This window comes from Cygnus atratus, chromosome 3 (genome assembly GCF_013377495.2).
Source record: "Cygnus atratus isolate AKBS03 ecotype Queensland, Australia chromosome 3, CAtr_DNAZoo_HiC_assembly, whole genome shotgun sequence".
NCBI lineage: Eukaryota > Metazoa > Chordata > Aves > Anseriformes > Anatidae > Cygnus > Cygnus atratus.
In genome coordinates this window covers 68283783-68306068 of record NC_066364.1, presented here as the reverse complement: position 1 = coordinate 68306068, position 22286 = coordinate 68283783, and the positions used below count along the sequence as shown (strand labels likewise).

The window sequence follows — 22286 nt, the reverse complement described above, 5'->3', positions numbered from 1 at the left end:
CGGTGAGGCTGGACAGAAGCACCAGCGCTGCGCTAGCAGCTCTGCATTTTCCTAGCTGAGCTGAAGCCACTCAGGAGTAAAGGAAAAGCTGTGATTAAAAGCTGTAGGTAGCTCATTTTGAAGCACTTATTTGTCTTTCCTACAAGGAAAAGCATCAAAAAGGGCGGACCACAAGTGCAAATAAGGCTTCCTAATAGCTTGGGTTGGTCAGTAATGCAAAATTCCCCTCTTGGCTAAGGACCATCAAGCCCCATAACGGTGTTTCCTGTGAGCTGGAGCCTTGCTGCCTTTCCTGATGTGCCCATTTTAATGAGTTAGCTAATAGGCCAGGGAATGGCAGCTCCTAAAGACAGGCCACGTTTGCTGAAAGATGTGTTTTACTTCTATTCCATCAGTGTAGCTCTACCAGCAAAGTTGTGCCTAGACTGGCTGAGGAAGGCGGCCTGCACAAGAAACCCTGGCAGCTGTGCAGGCTGCGGCCATCAGTGACGACATGGCCTGGCATCATTGCTGAACGTGCTGCTGGCAGAAGTCTGGGATAAGAACAGATTTTCTCACCATTTTTAAAGGAAACGACAGCAATCATTTCAAATTATTTAGGTGCCTTTTTGTAACCCTTTAAGTGTGCTGTACAAAATGGGCAAAATTGGGACCACTTGCTCCCTAGTCGAAAAGAGAGAAACTGAAGTGAGAGAGTTGATGACCATGTACACAAATGCCCACCACATGCATGCACGCGTGCCATGCTGGAATGAGGTACAGCTGAAATTTAAGCAGAGTGGCAATTCTAGTACATCTGTCTGCGAGCATTGTTATTGCAGGGTAAAGGGGGTTTTCTGTGGGTAATCTGAATCCACTCTGAAATGTTAGCCAAGCCTGTGTATGCCATGCAACTGAAAAACAGTGAATGTGCTTTAAATTGACCTTTTCTAAAGGGGCAGCAACTTCTTTCTTTCCTTGGGTTATGTCAAATGGGCCATTTAATTAAATATGTGTTCTGAACCTATTTCCCAGATACAAAAGCCTTGGTAATCCAGGAATGTGATTTCTTGTAGGCCTTTCAACATGATTTCCAGTACAGATGGGGGGGGGGAAAAAATGTATATGTAAGATGAATCACAGATAACTGCAGTGCAATGCCTAGTGGTTGCATGGGATACCATTTTCCAGGGATGTAATCATAAAAGTTCAGCTTGAAAGGGATAAAGTCATCTACGTTTTATGGAGCAATTAAAAGCTGCTGTTCTGATGCTGTCTGGTATCTTCTCTGGAAGTGATTCAGAACCAAATATGCACTGTAGAGGAAATTTTGGCATTGCATTTTACTGCTGGTGTTCTCCTGGAGGAATTGTAGTACTCTCCCAGATGGGAAAGGGATTTACTAGGGAGACTTTTATAGGATTGTACCATAGCTAAGCATTCTTCTGCTTAGCGCTGCAGGTAGATGGAGCACTGTCTGGTTTTATAAAGTGGAAAGTCTCCAAAGTACAAAGTTACGTTCATATTTTCTGACACCTGAGTAAGAAAAATTCTTGCATTTTCCCAAATTCAAGACAACTGGCTGCCCTTTTATTCTTTCCAAACACATGTTTAATATCAGGCATAAAGGTAATGCAGTACGAGATTTAGAGTTCTGACAGACATGTCTGCAAATGAAAATCAGATTGCCGAAGCCGTAGCAGCCCTTTCCTCTCTGTGGGATAGTGGTGCCGTGAGTGCAGGGACATCTGATCTGCTCATGAGTCAGCTCCACAGTGGTTATAATTTACTTTTTAGTGTTTGGTAGGTAAGCCTCTGCTATTTTCAATTTGTCTTATACCACTCCTGCCAAATAAAGCAGTTGTCTGAGAGCTGGCTGAGAAGTGACTTAGGCAGCAGGACCTGAGAGAGGGGCAGCAGGAGGGTCTGTCTCACCTCTTGCTCCAAGCTCAACTCTCGCTGGTTAATTGGTGTCCTAAACCTCCTGCAGCCCCTAAGTGAACTAGAACATGGCCAGATGGGCAGGCTTGCAGCCCTCTCTGCAGCAATTTGGGCACAGGTACCTGCGCTCTGGAAGCAGTAAATCCATGCTGGGCTCCCCTGCCCTGCCCACCGCAGCCCTCTCCCAGGGCAGAGTGCTGTGAAAGGCTCACCTCAGTCTCCTGCAGCTTTTTTAGGGGCCTTCACTAGCAAAGCGACCGCAAGCTGTAAATACCAGAGTGAGCTAGGCAAGAGTCAAGATCAGAGAGGAAACGAGTAACTAGGATGTCACAGAGCATCTCTAGGTTATATGGACATGCCCTGCAAATGCCAACAGTTTCCCTTCTCTCTCTCACCGAGTCTTTTCTTTTTAATCATAGCCTTAATGACAGCAAAATGGATGTGAGTACAGTACCTGCTAAATGCCAGCTTTCCCTTGTATGGCATCCGTCTGTAACTGCAATTAAGGACAAACATCTGCTCCTAGAAATGACTTCCTGACCTGTGCTGGCTTTTTCAGTGTTCTGCCAGGCTTCGCATCGCCCTCCCCAGTAATCCCAGCAGATACATACAAATTAAAGATCCTTGTTCATGTGACATTACAGTCACTTCGGTTGGCTTGCTGAAACTCAGAAGTTACTGTATAACTGGAGGAGCAAGGACGTGCTAGTCACAAGAAGGAGAAAATTTTTCAGTGTTGAAAGTTATCGTATTTGTTAGGCATATGTAATTCAAGCTAATTCTGTATTATAACCTATATCCCATAAAATAAAAATTCATGTAAAGTATCTCTTTCAGCTAAAATTTTAATTAGTGGGTAAGCAGCCATACAGCAATCTCGAAGAGCAGAAGAATATTACAGAGTTGCTAATGCAGCAATCCATAAACGTTCAAGCATTTTCTTCTGAAATTAGGGAGTACCAAAGTTGTTTTTAAACATTGGTTTGCACACGCTGTGATGTATAGTGTTTTTTATAGACTTGCTCATTTAAAATGTGTGCTTAAAGCTAATTACTATTATCTGACCTCGGCTGTTATCCCCAAATCAATTTGGTAATAGGTTCATATTCTTTAGCAATTTGACCTTTTTTTTTTTTCCTTCCTCTCAGTTAATTAAAGCTTATTGGGTCATTCTCAGTTTCTTTAGCACAGAAACAGTTTTAGGACTCTTAACATGTCAACTCATTTCTAATACCTGAAATACTGATAAAGCCTAGAATTTGTAATTTGCTGTATTCACATAAAATTTATATCTAACATCTGAAGCTGTGTGCATCTCATAGACTTGCATTTACACCTGTATTATGTCCCCACGCTGTTATGGAGAAGTTAGAGGTTATCTGAAGCTGTCACCTTTCTGCCTGGAAAACAGTTTCTCTTTGAAATATTTCTTTGGTCTGTGAAGAGAAGTTGCCAAGCGTCCATATTAATACCTCTGTAAAAGAAGGAAATGCTTTCTCACGTGTGATTAAAATGTGGAAGTCATTAACACAGGAAAAGCCGCTGAGGCCAAGAATTTAACAAGATTTATAAAAGGATATAGCCATCAACGATATGCAGGGTAGTAATTAATATAGGTTAGTAATTTGGAAAAAGCGCTAAGCGTAGCGTGTGGGGGTTCGGCCAGTCTTCAGTTGCCAGCTTCCACCATTGCACAGAGCTTGTTTTGACAGCCTCCGTAGTTTTAGCTTTTCTTCATAAAACATCTGGCATCAGCCGCTGTCAGAGACAAAAGCCTGGAAGATGCTCATTGCTCTGATCTGGTGTGGGACCTTCCCTGCCTGCCTTCTGGCTGATTTAAAATGTGTAACTTCTGTATTAATAGATCGTACTGCACCAGTTTTCTGTGCGTGCACAACACCCTGCTGCTCCGTACAACTAGAAAGCAGGGCATGAGGAGCTTTTGTTAGTAGACTAGATCAAATGAAGTTAAAAGATGATGTTTCACGAACAAATGCAGCAAAGATGGTACAGGTATTTCCCATCTTCCTCAGCCTTTGATGACTTTTTCCCATTCCTGCCTTCCTCAGTAGTGGCCAGGACAGTGCAGGTTGTGCCTGCATGCGTCGGATGTGTCAGGCGCTACATAACTCAGAGTTGTTTGTCTGCCTGGGATCTTGCATGAGCCCTGATCCTGTTTGTAACGAAGAGCATCAGTGCCATGGTATTTGGCAGCAGTAGTGAGGATGTGAAGCAGTGAACAGACACAGAAACGAAGAGCTCTGCAGGTAATCTGTCCAGAATGGGATCAAGGCATGTTGGTGACAGCACAAGGAAGCTCCCTCTGTGTTCGTGAAGCTCATGTTCTCTTTGCTTTTCTCTGGGGGAAAAAAAAATCTTAATAACTTTCACAAAAATCAGTTTCAATAATAGTTTCACAGTATTTAAGCAGTCTGGTGAAGGAGGGATGTAATGTGGAAGCAAAGATAAAGCAGAATTTTCCCACAGATAGACCACAAATGATTTTCCAACGAGAGAAACTACCGAAGTCCCGACTGTTGGGGGTGCTGATGATGACTCCACAGGGCAACCTGTGGCTGTGTCCAAGGGCGAGTGCTCTTCCTTGCCGGTTGCCTGTCACCGAGGATGAATGATGCCAAAGCGGGTGGGCAGCTGCAGGCTGGCAGCTCAGCTCTGCGGCCACGGTCAGCGTGCCATCGCGGGGACACCGGGAGGGGATGAGGCGAGTTGAGCGTGAGCGGATGTGTTGCAGGCTGGGTTTGTTGTGCCTTTGGCTGAGCAGTGAAGCTGTGAAGGGTCTGTTTGCCAAAAATGAGAGTTCATTACAAGCTGGCCTTGTTTTGATTAGGAGCAGCCTGGAGGCTGTCCCATAAGAACAAGTAAAACCTACAGCTTTGTGTGCCAGTTTGTTCACTCTGGTATTGCAGAGATGATATTCTCACTGTTCTTTAAGTTCTGTTATCATTTTGTTTTAGTCATTTTATGATTTAGCCTGTGTGTACGTGCATGAATGGACTCTCGTTTCTATGATGATGTATGTGTTACACATTTTTAAATACTCAAGAAAAATTTCCCATAGATCATCCTCTGCTAGATCTTAGTGAAGAAGCGAGACAGAACCGTTAACTTGTTCTGTGTTAGGATGCAGAAATTCAGTACTACCCAGCCCTTTTTTTGTCCTTTCACATACTTCATGACCCCCACAAAACATCTGTTAGTAGTTGTTGTTGTTTTTTTTTTCACACAAACTTGTTGTTATTTCTATGTATTGTTATCCTTCGTTGTATTGCAGAAATCTGATTTTAAACCCAATTTGCTGCAGGCTTAAACCGAGTACTTCAGGGCAAAGTGTGAGAAATGAAGGAAGTTTTATTTCATTTTAAAAATACTGCTGCAAAGACTTCATTATGTAATCGAAAGAGATGTTTCACGGACTGTAGCTATTTGGCATAGTTATTTTGGAGTTTCGCTTACATGAGATGAAGATGAGAATCAGATTTACCTGTTCCAAGTTCCATTCTCCTGGCATCACCTCAGCTCCTTTTCTAACTTTTGGCAAATCGTTTAACCTTTTCTGCCTCTTATCTCACGCACCTTTTAAAATGGAGATTGTATTTCATGTATTTTCCAGATGTATTTAATTCATGTTTTTAAGTACTTTGGAAAATATTTTCTGTAATATATTAAAGATCTGTTTCTATATATGGCTACAAGTTTGTAGGATAAAAATTGTGCCCTTAGTTATCAAGATTTTGTCTGGTTTCCTTTGAAAATTAAATCTATCTGACCATATTAGCTCCTGGTGTAAGTTCAGTGAACAGAAATTCAAATTTTAGTATCTCCTTAGAGAAACTTTGAAAATCAGTATTATTGACTCTCTTACTGATAAGAGAGTTAAGTTGCATATTCACGTCTAGATTTTTATATATATATATATATATTTTTTTTTTTTTACTCTCTTCTTACAGCTATTACTGAGGTTCAGGAAACTAGCAAAGAAGGTGCTTCTTCTGAAGGTACTAGTGCATCATCTGTGCATTCCTTCTTTCTAGAAACTAAAGCCAAAATATTGCAAATGAGTTATATTTTTTTTCCCTTTCATATAGTAATAGTGAATTCCTCACTGAAATTAGAGGTCTGTTTTCATACCTTAAGTTAACAACATAAGACTCATGGAAAATTGGGTGCATTCATGCTGGGTGTTGTTTCACAACTCTGTTCTTGATCACACTTCTCTATCAGTTCACCCACATAATTTAAGATGGTGGTTTTCAGCCTTTTTCAAAGCATTTGTATTCTCCTTCATCTGCCAGGAGAAGTGTGAGCTTCAGCAAAAGTTATTCAAGGCTTGCTTTTCTTAGCAGCCTTTTTGGAAACTTCTTAAAATAGTGGCTCAGTCAACTATAGGATGAAAATTGCTGATCTAAGTAATATCCTCCATTCTTTATTTGTCAGATAGGGCCGCTGTATATTCTGATACGATTTTAGAGGACACATGGTACTGAATGTTACCTACTGCTAGAGGTCTGCTGTGCACTTGTTACTGATGCACTTCCTAGCATGACTGAAGTGGGAAGGGCAAAGTTTGTTATGTGTAGAACTCATACTTGCTTTACATTGTGTCCTGGTGCCACCATCTCCAGCTGCTGGGCTACAAAGCTCTGTACTTTCCCATGTCCACATGTCAGGCTGTCTGACCAGCAAGGGAAGTCTCCTGAAGGTTATGAAGCCTTTAAACAAAATGACATGGTAAAGATCGAGAGCACAAAGTGAGACTTGCTTCCAGGGTGTGAGGGATGGCCCTTCTAGAGAAAGAATTGGTACAAAATAAACAGGTTTCAGAGGAAGTGAAGTGTGCCCAGTCCCTGGGCAAAAGAAGGGTGGTTGGCATATGCCCACCCAAAACCTCTCCTTCCCAAATACCGAGACCCCCTGCTCTGAGCAGAGAGATCCTGAGGTGCTCGTACAGCTTGATCACCTCCTGGTCACCAGGAAACCCAGGCAGTGGACAGAACAGGAGGATCTTGTACCCATGAGCATCAGATACTTCAGACATTCTTGTTGCTGAAACAGTACGTGAGAGGACCACCTTTCTATAAAATATCTTCTAGATTTATTCCCCCAGGGGCATGTTTCCAGCACTCTGATGTGCTGGCTGCTCGTCAGGAATGGGAACAGCCCTGGGAGCCTCTGACCCTCAGGAGTGAGCTGAAGGGAAGGATTTCTTCTGACCGAGGAGGTGATTTCGTATGAGATGCAGAGAGTAAGAGCTCTCTGCCAGGGGCTCTGTCAAAAGCCTCAGAGGGACGGAAAATCAGGATGTAGACCTTGGCCCAAGGGAGCAGTTACTGCTGGAAATGGATTTGAGTGGGATGGGATGGGATGGAGGGGGGCGTTTTGGAATGAGTTACCTGGCATTTGTAGCTGTTTTTTCTCTCAGGCTGTATCTTCTCTGTCGGTGTTTTTTCTTTTTTTTTTTTATTTTTTTTTTGGGGGGTGGTGGGAGATCTGGTATTTTGTTTTGGTTTTGGTTTACTTTTAGCTTTCTTTCTGTAGCATTTTGGTTATCTATTGAACTATCCATGGCAGAGAACAGTTCTGAATTCCCTGTGAAACATCCTACCGCATTGTCAATAGTACAAACAACACACCAAATATTTAACCCATCTGATATGCAACCTCAGAAGGATGCATTTTTTGAGTAAAACCTAAAATATTTACACCATCGTGCTGTTATTAGGGAGGATCATTTTCTTCTACTACAAATATGGTTTTATATCCTCTAAGATAAAAATGTTTGAGTTGAGACAACTCTGCTAAGAGGAACTGCAGTCATGTATGTGAGTCACAAATGTTTTACTTAAAGGGGAAATTTACTCATTCTTTTACAGATTACGTCTCTGCCGAAGTATTTTATTTAATAACTAACAAAATGCCTGTTCTGGGTCTTTGGTGCCTCAGCACATCGCTAACAGCAACGTTTGAGTTTGTGCAATGTTGCACAGAGCTGTTCACTAAGAACTTGGCCAACCAAGCACTGGCCAAACGTCTTGTCCCCTGCTTCCTCTGGGATATGTACCCATAGCAGTTTCAAAAAAATGTACTGGACAGATGAGGACTGTTTGTGAGGGTCTGTGTTTTAATTCAGGATGTCCATGAGATTGCTCTCAGATTCAGACTATTTCTGCTCAAGATGAGTAAATCGTAGGGTCCTGGAAATCCCCCAGAGAACATTACAGAGCACAGGCTACTTCCACCTCGCTTGAGCACCTGGCAGCAAGGTCAATTGGGATTGCATACTCGGTGTTCAGTACTACTGTAACTTCATCCAGATGCTGATAGCAGAACAATGTCTGTGCGTTTTGTTGTTGTAAATACTTTCCCAACATTGGACAATTGCCAAAAATGTGCAAACGTTAATGTAAGAGAAAATGATAATAGAATAATTGATGCCAGATGGACTTCTGCACCTGATATCAGCCAGCATGCCAGTGAGACGGAGCTATTTCTTGCAAGGAATACTACAACCTGTGTCAGAGTAGGATCATCATCTTTTCCAATGTTATTTTGATCATTTTGAGAGCTGTTAATGTGTGGAGTTTCTTAGTGTGACTGTTGTTATACCTTAAGACAAGATTTCTTTTTTGTTAAAGATTTCCTGAGAATGAAATATGAGCTTCCCTCTCCTTACCACCTCTGGCTATCATCAGGTTTGGCAAATTTTCATTAAAACTTATGAGTGAACCTTTATTTAAACACTGACTAAAAATTGTTGCTTAACTGCTTTTAGAAATCCCTGTTATTTTCAGGCAATGAAAAATAATGAGATAATGGTTTCTTAAGCCTTATGTAGTTATTAAAGTAGATTTTTTGAAATTAATGCAATTTCCAAGGCTGAATTTACTAGTTTGTCTTTAAAGGTTAGTACTTTTTGAAGGAAGCCCCAGCTTGCTTTCATTGTGTGTCTGCTTTTCCTAATGTGGAAGGTTTTGTGGTGTTTTTTTTTCCACCTTTCAGAGGTGGTGAAAGGTCACTTGAGAGTCGGTTTTGTCTGGTACAGTGTTGTTCCCCTCTCTAATACGTGGGTGGCTTTTATACTATATTGTGCCTATTTCGTTTTAGCCATTTCATGTCTGTTGTATTTCTTTCTTTTAATTAAGCCAAATTATTCTTTTCCTTCATTTTCCTGTTAAATTATTTTCTTCCATTGTTCCAAATGTGAGCTGATTTTTGATGCTCTGCAAACTGGGGGAAATGTTCAGGTTCTATGGATCAAGCTAAAAGCTGATCCGAGAGCTGTTTAGGATATGCTGCCTAATTTTTGTGCACTAGCATCGCTTTTCAGTGCACATTGGGTGTCTCTGTGCAGTGCAGCAGCGTCCAGGCTGAAGATGAAATAACTCTCCATGGAAGGGTTTGCACAAAAACATGTTATGGAGTGCTGTGGTCCTATGGAGAGTACAAGGACCTTAAAGCATCCAGTATTAACATCTGCACTCCTCCAGTCATGCAGTGTACTCATGTAACTCTCTCTCCCAGCCCATGGGTGCTGTTCCCCTGGTGCCAGCTTCCAGTGCATGCCCAGCACCACGGAAGTCGGTGGAGGTAATCTGATGGTGGAGATAAAGAATGTGCCTAAATGTATGCAAGGTTGGGGACCTGTGAGGATGCTTTCAGAAGGAAGGAAAGAAGCTTTCTTTCAGCTTCTCATGCATTGGGACTGACAGATGAACTGCAGGGGAGCAAATTTCTGGTAGTGGATCTGTCTTTCAGAGCTCTAATTCACACTAAGAGACATTATTGAAACCCTCAAGTGGAGCTCCTTTGTGCCACGCCTCAAGGGTCCAACAAATGCTAGCATGTTGAACATAATGCATGCAGGTTTACAGTGCTATTTATAAATCTCTTGAGTTTCCTCTTGTATTGTTTCTTGCTGAGGGAGTATGGAGTGTGCAATTCACCCCATCAGATTTTATTAAGGAGTTATCCGCAGTCATATGTCTGCTAGATTCTCCTGAGAAACATCTGTTTTCCACAGTATTTCAAGTTTCAGATGGTTGCACGTTGTCCTAACTTGTTCAATTAATAAAAGGGTACAAGTAGGCAATGTGAATTACTTGTATTTCTTGTCAAATGCAAGATTAACTCCATAAGCCAGAACAGAGATGTTTCCTCAGTAAGCTGTTTGTTGTTTTTTTGTTATCTTCTAGTCTTCTGTTTTGCTTACTTAATCTAAGTACAGATTTCTCTGGTTTTGGCGTGTTTTTTTTTTGTTTGTTTTTTCTGTATTTAGAAATCATGCTACTATGCAGCCACGTGTTGTCTTATAGCTGAAAAGGGCACTAAATGTGAGTTGGATGTAGTCCTCAGGACATCTGTTTTGCAAATCATGCCATTGTGCTAACCCTGTTAAGGTGATCTCAGGTCCTATTAGTATTTTTTTTAATAAATAAATATCTGTACATATGTGTATATGCACACTTGAAGTACAAGGCAGGATGTGTCAACCACTAATAGGCGTTTGTACTATAAAAAAGGAACTGAAGCAGGATAGTTCATCTTGGCACCATGGCAAACCTGGCTAGCAGAGCCTTAGGGCTTGATGGTAACTGTTACATAGACCTGAGGGCCAAATGAAATTACAAGGGAACATGTAACTGTAATTTAAATGAAAGTCCAATGAAGCTCAGCTTAATCTCTCATCCAGTGACTCTAGGTGTGTTTTTGGAGAGGGTGTGGAACACCACTCTCATACAGCTTCCTTAGAAATAATGGGCACTTGCCTTTTGTAAGGAAGCTCCTTTTTTGTTTTTCTGTTTAGTCATGTAAGTACGACTCTGGAAGATAGTAAATGCCTGGTGTAAATAACGGTAGCCTACGGACTTTAAGTATAATCGTATTTTATCTTCCACTAGATGTTCATTTCCAGGATCATAAATGATCCTCAGGATGACTGATTTTTTAAGACTTACACTTTTTATCTCCTAAACATAGAATGACATAGTAAGAAATATGCATTGTATTTTTCACGTTGTCTTTTTGAAGCTGATTTGCTGTCATGGATGTGTAGACAGCTGCAGAGTTTATAAAGAAATTGATTGGTTCCGTTGAGCTCCTACACAACTAGTTCCTGTTAATCATGATACATTTTGGGTAGTAGCTGGATGAATTCTTCATAAAACCTTTTTTTTTTTTTCCCTGCATAAAACATTCAGATGAATTGCATTAAGTCTTAAGATGCAAAGTTTATGCCTTTATATATTCCTTCTCTCAAGGGCAGTGTGATGATAACAGGTTTGGTCAAATTCAGTATTGATTATTTTGGCTGCCTAAATCCAGTTTGTGGTCTGAAGTGGATAATGTGGTCTCTTTCACTACTTCGTATCCTGCCTTTCCCCCACAGCCACATCACGTGCTGTAGAGTAGCCACCAAGCTATAACCAAAACAGCACTATATGGGAGTGGAGATTTGCACTGATCTCTGTGTGGTGTATAGAGGGCGTACGTTGCTGTTCCCCAGTTCAGGGGAAGAGGATTGCTTTGAGTCTGCAGCCCTGTGGAAAGCCAGCCAGCTGAAGCCTCGTTCAGCCTTGCAGCCTACCGAGCCCTCTGCTCCCATGCCTTTTTGGCCTCATGAAAGAAACAGAATACTGGTGAGGGAATAAGTGGTAGTAAACTCCTCGGCCAGCCAGCTGTCTCCTGCTATTGACCGTGAAGTAATGAAAAAGGGATAGATTCTGCTGCGTGTTACCTCTGCATGTCCAAATAATGAGAGCAGAGAGACACGGTCGTAAATCTGCATGGCTTTGCCTGTTTGGAAGTCTGGGCCATGGGGAAAATGACAGGATGTATTTTATTTGCGCTCTGAAGTTCACATAGCTGTTTGTCCGAAAGTGTTTCCTCTCTGGTTTTGTGCCTTGTACTTCATTTTGCGTAGCAGTAATTTTAATTCAGATGAACTTATTCCCTTCTATTGACTTAAATTTTCAATACAAGACTAGTTGTACTCCCTGAACTGGCAATAAACTGTTTTGATATTCACATTTTATAGATGTAATAGATTTCCATTAGTTAATATGGGCCCAGTTACTCCGCTCTGATTTTTGTAGACAAAAAAAAAAAAGAAAGAAAGAAACCTCCAAGCACATATAGGATTTATTTAACAACACAATAATAAGGAAAAACTCCACTAAACGTATTCCTGTTTTTATTACATGGGGAAAATGAAGACTGGCCAAGCTTGTAGATAGAGGTTTTTTAACAAAGTGTGGGGGGGGGGGGGGGGGCATGTAATTTGGGAGTTTACTCCCAGATGTAGATGTAGACGTAGAACTGACCTACACAGAGTAACCAGAAAGTTGTCTTTGGCGATGTGCTCATTCCCTTCCCATCCCAGGGAAATGTAATTCACTATGGCTGTTCCTTGTCAAGAGTTAAGTCATAAACAGGGATGAATCTGGGGCAGAAAATAATTCAGTAACCCGAATAATGTAGTAGTCTGACTGGTGTGGCCAACAGATAAACAATAGCAGCAAGGTGTTTTAGTACTTAACTTAGGTGCCAAGACAACATCAGCGAATAAAACAATGTCCTACAATCAGTGGAAGGGTTTTGGTGAATGCAAACAGACAGTTTTGTCTTTTAATCCTACTGTGTGCAATAACAAAAGCTCAGGAAGGGCTATATTTAAAACCAGGGGAAATGTACCGTGTCCAGCAGAAGAGCAGGTCGCATTGTTTTTTCTCAGACCTCAAGTAGGATGATGGCTGCGTCAGCACTGCACCCCCCGAGATGCTTTCCCCCTTGGAGCAGTGGGATTAACCTCTGAGATGGCAGGGCAGCACGAAGAGACGTGTTTGTCCTCGTGTCCCTGTGACGGGAACACTGCGCTGAGTGTTCAGAGCGGAGCTGAAGCCCAAGGGAGATGCGAACTGGGCACTGGAGGTGTCAGTTGGCCTATGAAGCAATACAGCCCGCTCCAGCCAGAGAGGAGACTGTGAGTCCATCTCTCTGGAGCAACTGGGATAGCGGTCATTTGTTTTTCCTCCTTTGAGGCCGATCAGCCTGTTACAGGCTGCCTTTGGACGGGAAAAGCACCATTGCTGAGCTGTGCTCCTCGGGGAACTGGGGAGGATGGAGGTGGGAAGCCGCCCGGCCATCTTAGCTGCATGCTCTGCTAGGAGGCGGCCCTCCTGCTGTGGCCCTCCCACCACCTGCCTGGGCCAGTTTCTCCCTGTCCTTAGGCTACTGTGTCTGGTGTTTTTGGTGCTCAAGCCTGTCTCATTTGTTCCTGTACAACGGTGTTTGAAGGTTACCTTCTGGGGTCAGATTAACCACCAGCTTCAGTGAGGTCCCAGCTGACTGGCCCCATCTTAAATCCTGCTCACCAGAATCTAGCATCTCTTAAAGAACTTTTAATGTTTAAAGGCTCCTAGCTAGCAAACAGGTGAGCTAACGCTGAACTGCAGGCTTCTTTCCAGAGATTGTAACGTCTCTCATCTCTTTGGGTATTAATGTAGGACCTAATATATTAGGGCCATCCTCTGCCTCTGAGGTTAAGCTATTGAAAAGGTTTATGGAGTTCACAAGGACAAATGCTATTTTTAGAGTGCCTTGAATTAGTGGAGACGGGGTGCGATATTTTTAACCATCACTTTATGAAGACTCAGGGTGGGAACCCACAGTGGCTCAGGTTGCTCCAATCTGGTGCTGCCTTAAAACAGCCCTACAATTGCATCCTTTACCTTGTGCCAGTGCTGGTATTAGAGCCATAGAAGACCCTTCTGGCTGAAGGGGATCAAAAAATATAATTATTTTGCTGAACTTTATTTCCAGACGTCTTCTGCATGAGGGAGAAGGTGGAAGGGCTGAGGTGGGGAAGGTGAGAAGCTGGGGTACATCTGGTTTAAGGTGTCATAGATTGTGGTGGGCCTGCACCTCAAGATTTCCAAGTCACTTGTGTGTCTTTAATTGCCGCTGAAATGTTAATTGTAAATAACAATATAAGTAGCATAAGCAGAAATGTAGTAAATTGTGTAATTTAGGTCCATGAGATTATTCAAATTAGAAAGTATGCAGATGCTGGTGTTTTATGCTAGATCAGGATCTTAATTGTAAATAGCTTGAGATAATTGGGTTGCTTGGGCTTCATATCTCAGCCTACCAATTCTAACTACTGAATTAAGATTCAACTATAATCCATGTATGTTTCATTGAACTGTTTCAATTTGTTTCTCATATTAAGTATTCGGTTGTGAAAGCCTTGCGATTAACTCTGTTCCTATATTCTGAATTTGTGGGGGAAAGGTCTGCAGTTTAGCACATTTGTATAACCAGGTGAATTCAGGCAGCTGTGTCCTTGCTCTTTGCTGTGTGAATTTCCAAGTAGATGTAAATGGATAAATATTCTGGATGAATATTCTGAGGAACAAATAAGTCTGAGTATCATAATTTTGTTAAGGAGTTTATTCTTATGTTTAGTTTACTAGCCTCTATTTTGTGGCTTTTATTTCCTCTTTCCCACCCTTTAGAAACATATGCTTAAAAATGAATTGAAGAAGGGCAGAGCTTGGCATTTTCAACAGAAACAAAAAAATGTGATGAAGTTCACATCTGTAGTTGAGTCCGCAATGAACAATCCCTCCTTTCTCTTACTCTGAGGTTTACATGGATGGAGTGATTTATCTCCTTACAGGTGCAGGCGTATAACTTCGTTTCATTATTCCCTCAGATGAGCACCATGCCAGGACTGCCCACGAGGCCGTGCTTCTATGACATTGACCTCGACCCCGTCACAGAGCAAGTGAAGGGATTATTTTGAGACTGCAGTCAAACTTCAGGTGGGTCAACAGACATTATTTTCCTATTCCAGTTTGGGGGAGGATGTTTGTCTCTGGTAGGTACATGAAAAAGATTAACAGGAGCCTATATAGGCCCTAGTTTCACTGAGGACTTCACACGGGGATTTGGCAAGATGTTTCATAATGTGCAGTTTATAATGTGTCTTTCTCCTTTGCTGCATGGTTGCCAGCACTTTACTGGTGTGCATTGATGATGCCTTTTGGATTTCCTGGCTCTGCCAGTTTGAGAGGGAGCTGGCTCTGCAATTATACTGCTTTTGGCTGTGGAAAATGTTAGTCTGAAGAACTCATGTCTTGTTAGTCACCTAAAAAGAAATATCTAGTTCATCTTTGATACTATCATGTGGCAGTGTGTTTCTGTCATTACCCAGATATCAGAGGAGACATTTCTCTGCTTTATCATGAGCTTTGTTTTGTCTTTTTCCTGTTTGCTATCATCTCTCTCAGATGATAATAAACATTTCAGGAACACAAATCTGGCCTCTTAGGCTGTGCGTTTTTCATACTGTCTTCTCTCTCTGTCCTTGAAGGCTGCAGTTCCCCCACCACTTCTTCTCTAAGTACTTAATTTTCTTGGTGTCCAGTTTTAATTTTGTGTAGCACGTGTTTCTTACTTGAAAATCCAAGTTAAAATATTTCATGCTACTTCATTTTAACCTTGCACTATACTAAGTGGAGTAAGAAGAGATGTAACCCTACCTGAAATAAACCACGTGTGTCTGTGGTGGGACTCTCCTATTACTTTTCCCTCTCTCTCTCTCTCTCTCCGCCCCACCCCCCCAGTAAATCAGTCTGGAAAGCAAGATGGTTACTTTTACACAGAATAACAATATCACTATGAGCTCATAGGGCTGTGGTGACAGCCCAAGTCAGCTGCAGCTTTGCGTTGGATGTGCCCAGGCACTTGAGCAACCCTTGTTTACTCTGGTTTAAGAGAACCAGCTTTCATTTTCTGTTTCTGTGTTTTGACGGATTATTTGGAGGAGGGGAGGTTTGCACAGCCCAAGGCGAATACTCTTCGGACCAAATTAACCACTAGTTTCCTCACAGCACTCACAGAATATCTGGTGAGAACATATTCTGCCATTTCACATGTACCCATCGAGACAAGTGAAAAACTGTTAGCTTGAAAATTAAACGGTATGCACAGGTAGTTACTACCTGATGTGCTAGTAATGAGGAGTGCTTACACACATGCAAGCTGTCCCTGACTCTTCCGTTGCTTACCACTTCTTGACATATATTCCATCTTTGTTACTGATACACGTTATATGCCTGATGGCTTCTTGCATGCATGTTACTTTATCATGTGTTAATCATGTAATTACCTCTGAATCATCTAAAATGACTGCAGGATCCTAATGTAAAATCTGTATGCAAATTCACGTAACCTGCTTAATTGCGTGGTTACTGCCTGGTCATTCACAAATCCATCAAACCCTTGGATTAGTGTGTTACAAAGAACAATCATGAATAAGCAGATAAAATGTTCCATTCCAATTGTGAATGTCTTTCTTTTGAAGTAGTGCATGAAATTACGATGTTAACCTTGGCTTTTAATCAGTGATGGTGGTTTCTTAGCTATAAAAAGAAATGCTAACAAAATCACAAAAACATAGTAGTCAGGCAAAAAATGGTGTATATCCAACTGCAAATAAATTATTTTAATTTCATTATGGTGGTGTTGTTGGCATCAGATGAACAGATGATTCAGCAAGCTTAAGCCTTTTAAAGAAAAGAACAGGCACATGTTCACCTGCATGCCTGCTTTCAACTATCTAAATACACGTTCTGCATTGATAATATTGTAACACCCAGGGAGCACCATAGAGGGTATGCACTGTTCATCAGCTATAAAATTCACGCACTTCATGCACTAGATTTGTACATTTGTCATTTTGGATAAAGAGAGAAAATACATTCCCAGATAATCTTTACTCACAACTTTCTTTCAAGAAGCTTAGTATAGTTCTTTGCTTTCACAATTTCACTGAAGTGAACCCACACTGTAGCTGATATTACACTTCAAGGTATCTGGGTTTGTTTCTGCGATGGCAGATTGAGGGATTCTTTTCTACTTGGTTTGAATTCTTTTCTTAGGGTTGTGGTGTACAACGTAAAATTTCCAGTGATATTATATTTAGCCAACTCATTAGAACTGATTGAAATCTTTAAGATGTGGTAATTGAAATATATTTAGAGATTAGTGTAAGAGCTGCAGATGTTTCATTATAAACACGGTCAGAGCTGAGAACAGTTGTGTTAGTGGGCAGTTTATATCCTCTTCTGCAATGCGTAGCTTCATAAGACTTGTGAAAGAGTTGCAGACAAAACTTCCTGCTGTAACAGAGTGGTGCTCTTCTTGAACTGAAGCTCTTTTTGTTGTTGTGGACAAATAGCTAATACATATAACATAAGCTATTGCATTCTCTCTGTAGGAGCAACGTGCTCTGTTTAAAAAATAAATAAATAAATAAATTGAATAGTGGGGAATGAACCCAAAGGAATCTGGCTAGTTCCTTGTCACTGACCATTACCCGATTTATCCTATACTGCCCAGCTTACACTAAGAGGAAATTTGAAGTCATTTCCTTGGGAGCTATCTGTAGATAGCACCGGTCAGAATAAGAATTATTTAAATGCAGACAAGCTTGCCAGGAGGAAGAACTATTTAAAAAAAAAAAAGTGTTATTTGCCCAGTGAGGAGAATTTATGAACCCAACCCACTCTGCAAAAGTACAGTCTGTTAAGGACCCTTGTGAGCTCTAGGGCTTCCTCTAATGAAATCAGCAGCAGCAGGTGTCTGCTCTTACTGTGCCAGCACTGCTTTGGGAATCTGGGTTGATGGGGGAGGCGGTGTTTTTCCTCAGTTGGCTCTGACTTAGTAAGGCCATGGCTGTCCACAATTGCAGATATATTCTTGCACTTGTCTCCTCTTCAAAATTGGCAGAGCATCAGAGCAATTGCAATACACAGCACAGGTATTTTTCCACCCTGTGAGCTTTTCTGAATGCAGGAGGAATCCCAGAGCTCAGCCTGTGAGCATCTACACAGCTATAAAGAAGCCCTTGAGGAGGACACCAAAACTGGTGTCGTAAAATTGAGAAATATTTGTTGGATATTTTCATCTTAATTCATTCAGATACGAATAGAAGTTGTTTGAAGATCTTTCCTTTGTGCCCACAAAGTTGATCCTATGAAAGAAAAAGCTGACTTGCTTTAGTCTCATTCCACAGTATTGCATATCGGGGTTTCAGTCAGCAGCAGTTACTGTGATAATGTAGAACTTGAAGTCCGTATCAGACGGGAATATGAGTTCAGATTTCTGTTTCCCTCCTGGTGTGGATACACAGATAAAAATGTTTATTTATGCCACATGCATCTTCCATTCTTGTATATGATGGTTAAGGCAAAAATATCCAGTTTCACTAAAACACTGCAAGTAAGTTTTAGATTATATTTGTTTCTTTTCTTCTTTAACGACTTCTTGTTTCAACCTATAACTTCTTTATCTTTCTCGTTTCAGAAGCCTGGAAATTAAGAGCTGCAGCTTTTCTATTTCCTGCAAACAGGAGACAAAAATGAATTTGAAGTATTCCTGTTATGTGTCTCTGGAGGAATGTCAAGATAGACCAAAGAGCAAAAGTTTACTCTTTCTTCAAACTAGTTTTTTATGATGAAATATAGCTGTGAGGTTAAAAAAAAAAAAAAAGGAAAAGAAATGACAAGCTAAATGTTTCTCACTGTAGTGCAGAAAGCTCTCTGCAGGGTCTTATACTTGTTTGTGGATAAACTGACATTGAAAAAAAGTGGAATTTTTGCCTTTAGAGTTTTCATCTTTTCTCAAAGGAGTTAACAGAACTATTTCCCTTATCCTTGGCCATCTAAAAACTTACGCAAACATGATTATGCTGTGTGATTGAGCCTGTTTCTCTCAAAAAAATACGCTTTGGCTCCTGGCATTCAGGAGCTGAAACTATACACAGATTAACTGCACATTTTTGAGTTATCATCAAGTGTTGCTCTGGATGCATTTGGGCAACAGCCAAGCTTCAAGCAAGGAAGATATTAAGTAGAGAAAGAACAGAGCATGTATTTTGTGAAGCGTTTCTAATATATAATTAGTTTCCTTGGTGGGCAAATATCTTCTGAAACACTTCAGCCAGAGCTGTCTCATATCCATAGGTCTCTGTGTATCCGAAGCATATGTTAGAGGCTGTCCAGCTGACAATGTGCTTGTTGTGGTGGAGCTGGTTGTTCAGAGAGGGCATTGCTCCATCAGAAGCCCTGTTATGCTCCAGTTCCTGGCTAATGAAGCCTCCTGCTGTGCTGGCTCCAGACCTAGAGGCTCTGTGCCCTGTCCCTGGCAGCGTACGACGCCCGGGAATGAGAGAAGAATGCCCATCACGCGAGGATGCGACAGGGCAGGACTTTGCTGTGCAGTTTTGAGCCGCCTTGTAAAGCTGGAATGTGTTTTGTATTTGAAGTGACTACTCAAACAAGTCAAATCCTCAGCAGTGTGCGTTAATTTACCTCTCTAACTTATCTTTTCCAGTTTCCCAAATCTGCAGCAAAATGTGCCTTAAGCTTTGGATACTGCGTTTAGCTTTCCAAGCTGCTGCTCCTCAGGAAACTCTCACTGACAGACTGTTGGTTCCCTCAATAACAAAAAATGCGGCAGAACAATAGGTTTAATCGAGACAATAGGCCATTGGTTTTTTTAAGGTAAAAAGCAGCGAAATAATGATGAGGGAGTTTATTTTCCTGGTGACGTTTTCCATCCTGTTGCTTTGCTCCGCTTACGCACATCTGTATGTTATGGGCCGATACAATGCCGTTTGGGTTCCCTTTTGCACAGCCACCTTTGGAGCCTGAGTTGCAGCACAGTTCCTGAGATAATTGAGGGGTTTGTTTGGGTTTTTAAAATCATGCTTGGTTATTTATAAACCCCAAACTGTAATTATGGACCAAAGAACAAACTGGGGGCAATTAAAGTAATTATCTGTACCTTCCCTGGAGTAGCACGGAAATGTCTGCTGACTGCATTTAAGAACGGCTCTATTCATAGCATTGTCTCCCAGCACCGGGGGGATCGCAGTGATGGTAAACATAAAAAAAAATAAAATAAAATAAAGCTATCTGATACTCTAGCCTGATTAGGTGATAGAGCTCATAACACTGTGGATGCTTTAATTTAACTGAGGAGAAGGACAAACCTGCGAAGTAGAAAGCAAAATTCACATATGGATTTCACAGCTCCTGCGGACAGAGAGTTCTGGTATTTTCTATTAAATTGTGCCCCAGAATACAACCCCACTATTCGTATGCACAACTGTGTTGTAATTTAGTCCCGTGCACACCCAGATACATAGCCTGGAAAAACCCAAAGACTTCTGGAAAGAAATAAGAGTGGTTTCCAGGCATAGTTTTCCTATAGTTCCAGCAGTTTTTTCAAGATATATAAATGAGGTTTTCCCTGTCTTGCCCAGTGAAATTCAGAAAACCATAACCTTGCCTTACTCGGGGTCACCGTGGCTTCCCCACTGCTGTGTGGGACTTATCTGATGGGATTGTGCAGTGTGGGCTGCTAAAGATGACACTGGCTGTCCGCTTGTGGAGCATCCTTACACGTGCTTACTGTCCCTTCAGGCCATGCACACTGGGGCTGTTTTTCTGACCCATCGGTCTCTCCCTAAAACACCGTTCCAGCTCTGTTCATTTAGAGTTAAGAAACATCCAGTAATTTTTCTACTTTTACATGCCTAGGATTTGTTACATTATTTTGATAGCTTCAATAATTGAAGGAAAACAGGAACGACTCTCTTTTGTTTCATCCTAGCTTTTTTCCCCCTTCTAGTTAACTATCTGCAAAATCCCTCGAGCTATTCCATTTTTTGGCTCGTCATTTTATATTTTAGCAGAAGATTTGTTAAGAGTAATCCACGCTGGCCTGCGGGTTCTGCCTCGCAGTCTGCAGGGATTGAGTTATTGGCCATCGGCTGAGCTGCAGAAACAGTCCCAGTGCCTTCCCTTGGGCCGCCCTATTTCTGAGGCCAAATGCCTTCATCAAGAAGGGTTTAAAATGAAATTTTTGCGAGGTAAGTGGTATTGCTAGGTGTGTCACTTGTTGCTGCACAGCTGGGCTTGTAGATGTGGGGCTCCCGCCTTTGCGTCGGCTCTGAGCAATTTTGCAGCATTGCAGACGTGCAGCTTTGCGGGGCAGTTTGCCTATAGCACGTTAAAAACCACACGGGTGTTTGTTGTCAGGTCTGCTTTTTGTAGGCACTGAGTATTTTGTTATTGCTGCTGCTGAAAACTAATGAGATTGAAATATTTCAGACTGATTAAAACAGGTTTCTTGGTTTGTACTTTAAAATTAAAAGCTCTGGGTTTTCAGTTGCTGTAAACGTAAAAATAAAGGATGTGTGCTGATGTTCAGTTTGCAGAAGTGGCTGCTGTCTCAAGTCTGATTTCATCAACAGAGAACATCCATTAGTTAATATTTTTCTTACCCACCATCCTGTCTACTTACATAGCGACCTATTCTTTTCTCTTGAGTCACTTGGTCTTGTCCTGCCCCCAGCTCCAGCCGAATGTGACCACAGCAAGGCAGGAGAGAGCTCAGCAGCATCGTGGTCGAGTGCCAGAAGCGAGCAAGGCGCGGGGCTCTCTCTGGGTTCCCTCAGTGACCAGAGCAGTCGGCAGAGCCAAGCCAGCCCCGAGAAGCCAGGAAGGCGTTTTGTTGCTGGCTGTTGCCGCAAGGGGCTGCTCACAGGAGGGCTCCCCACCTCTTCTCTCTCGGTGCAGCCCTTTTGAAGTTGGTTTGTGTTTGGAGGGAAGGACACACCAGACTAACATCCTGTCCTGGTCCCAAAATATCTTGCTATTGCCTGTGGTCCTTGGCGTGAAAGGCTGGATCAGATGCAAGGGTCAGTTGGACGCTTTCCACTTCTCAGCTGGCAGCTGGATTTGTGTGGAGCAGCGTCAGGTACAGGAACATGCATCCGTGAGCTGCTCGGGGTGGGACTGAAATACAAGAAATGCAAAAGCTTCAGGGACTGTAGATGTTAACTTGACTGGATCATAACACAGCAGCAAGCAGCCCGGGAGCAGGAAGAAATAAAATGGGGAAGTGAAATGAGCTGGAGGCAGTGGAAGGAAATCAGGCATTTCAAGCACATACAGGACATTGCTTCTGTTTTCTCAATAGCAAGACGAAGTCATTTGGACTAGCATTGGGTTTTTAACTTGTCCACACGTGAGGTCATAATAAGAGTTCCCTTCTCCATGCACGTGTGTGTAACATTAAATATACACGAGCATGCATGAGGGCATATGTATTTGTGCATGCAGTTTTTATGTAAAACCTTGAATATTTACTTCCCAGGTAAAATTTTTGACTTGAAACCTTTGAGCAATGATTGGAAAGAGCCAGACCACTACATGCCAGTGTAGGCTGAACTGGACAAGGCCTTGAGGAACTCCCCAAGTCAACCCCACTTTGTG

At 41.9% G+C, this 22286-nt stretch overlaps 1 protein-coding gene across 1 annotated transcript in view; it reads left to right on the top strand.

Annotated features, from left to right (window-relative positions):
- MTHFD1L (methylenetetrahydrofolate dehydrogenase (NADP+ dependent) 1 like) overlaps nt 1–21223 on the top strand; it is a 151136-nt gene extending 129913 nt beyond the window's left edge. Inside the window, exons 27-28 of the mRNA XM_035538963.2 lie at nt 14651–14759; nt 18307–21223. Of these exons, the coding sequence (XP_035394856.1) occupies nt 14651–14740 (90 nt within the window). The 3' untranslated portion in view covers nt 14741–14759; nt 18307–21223. The remainder of the gene's footprint in view (nt 1–14650; nt 14760–18306) is intronic.
- Nucleotides 21224–22286: the final 1063 nt, after the last annotated feature.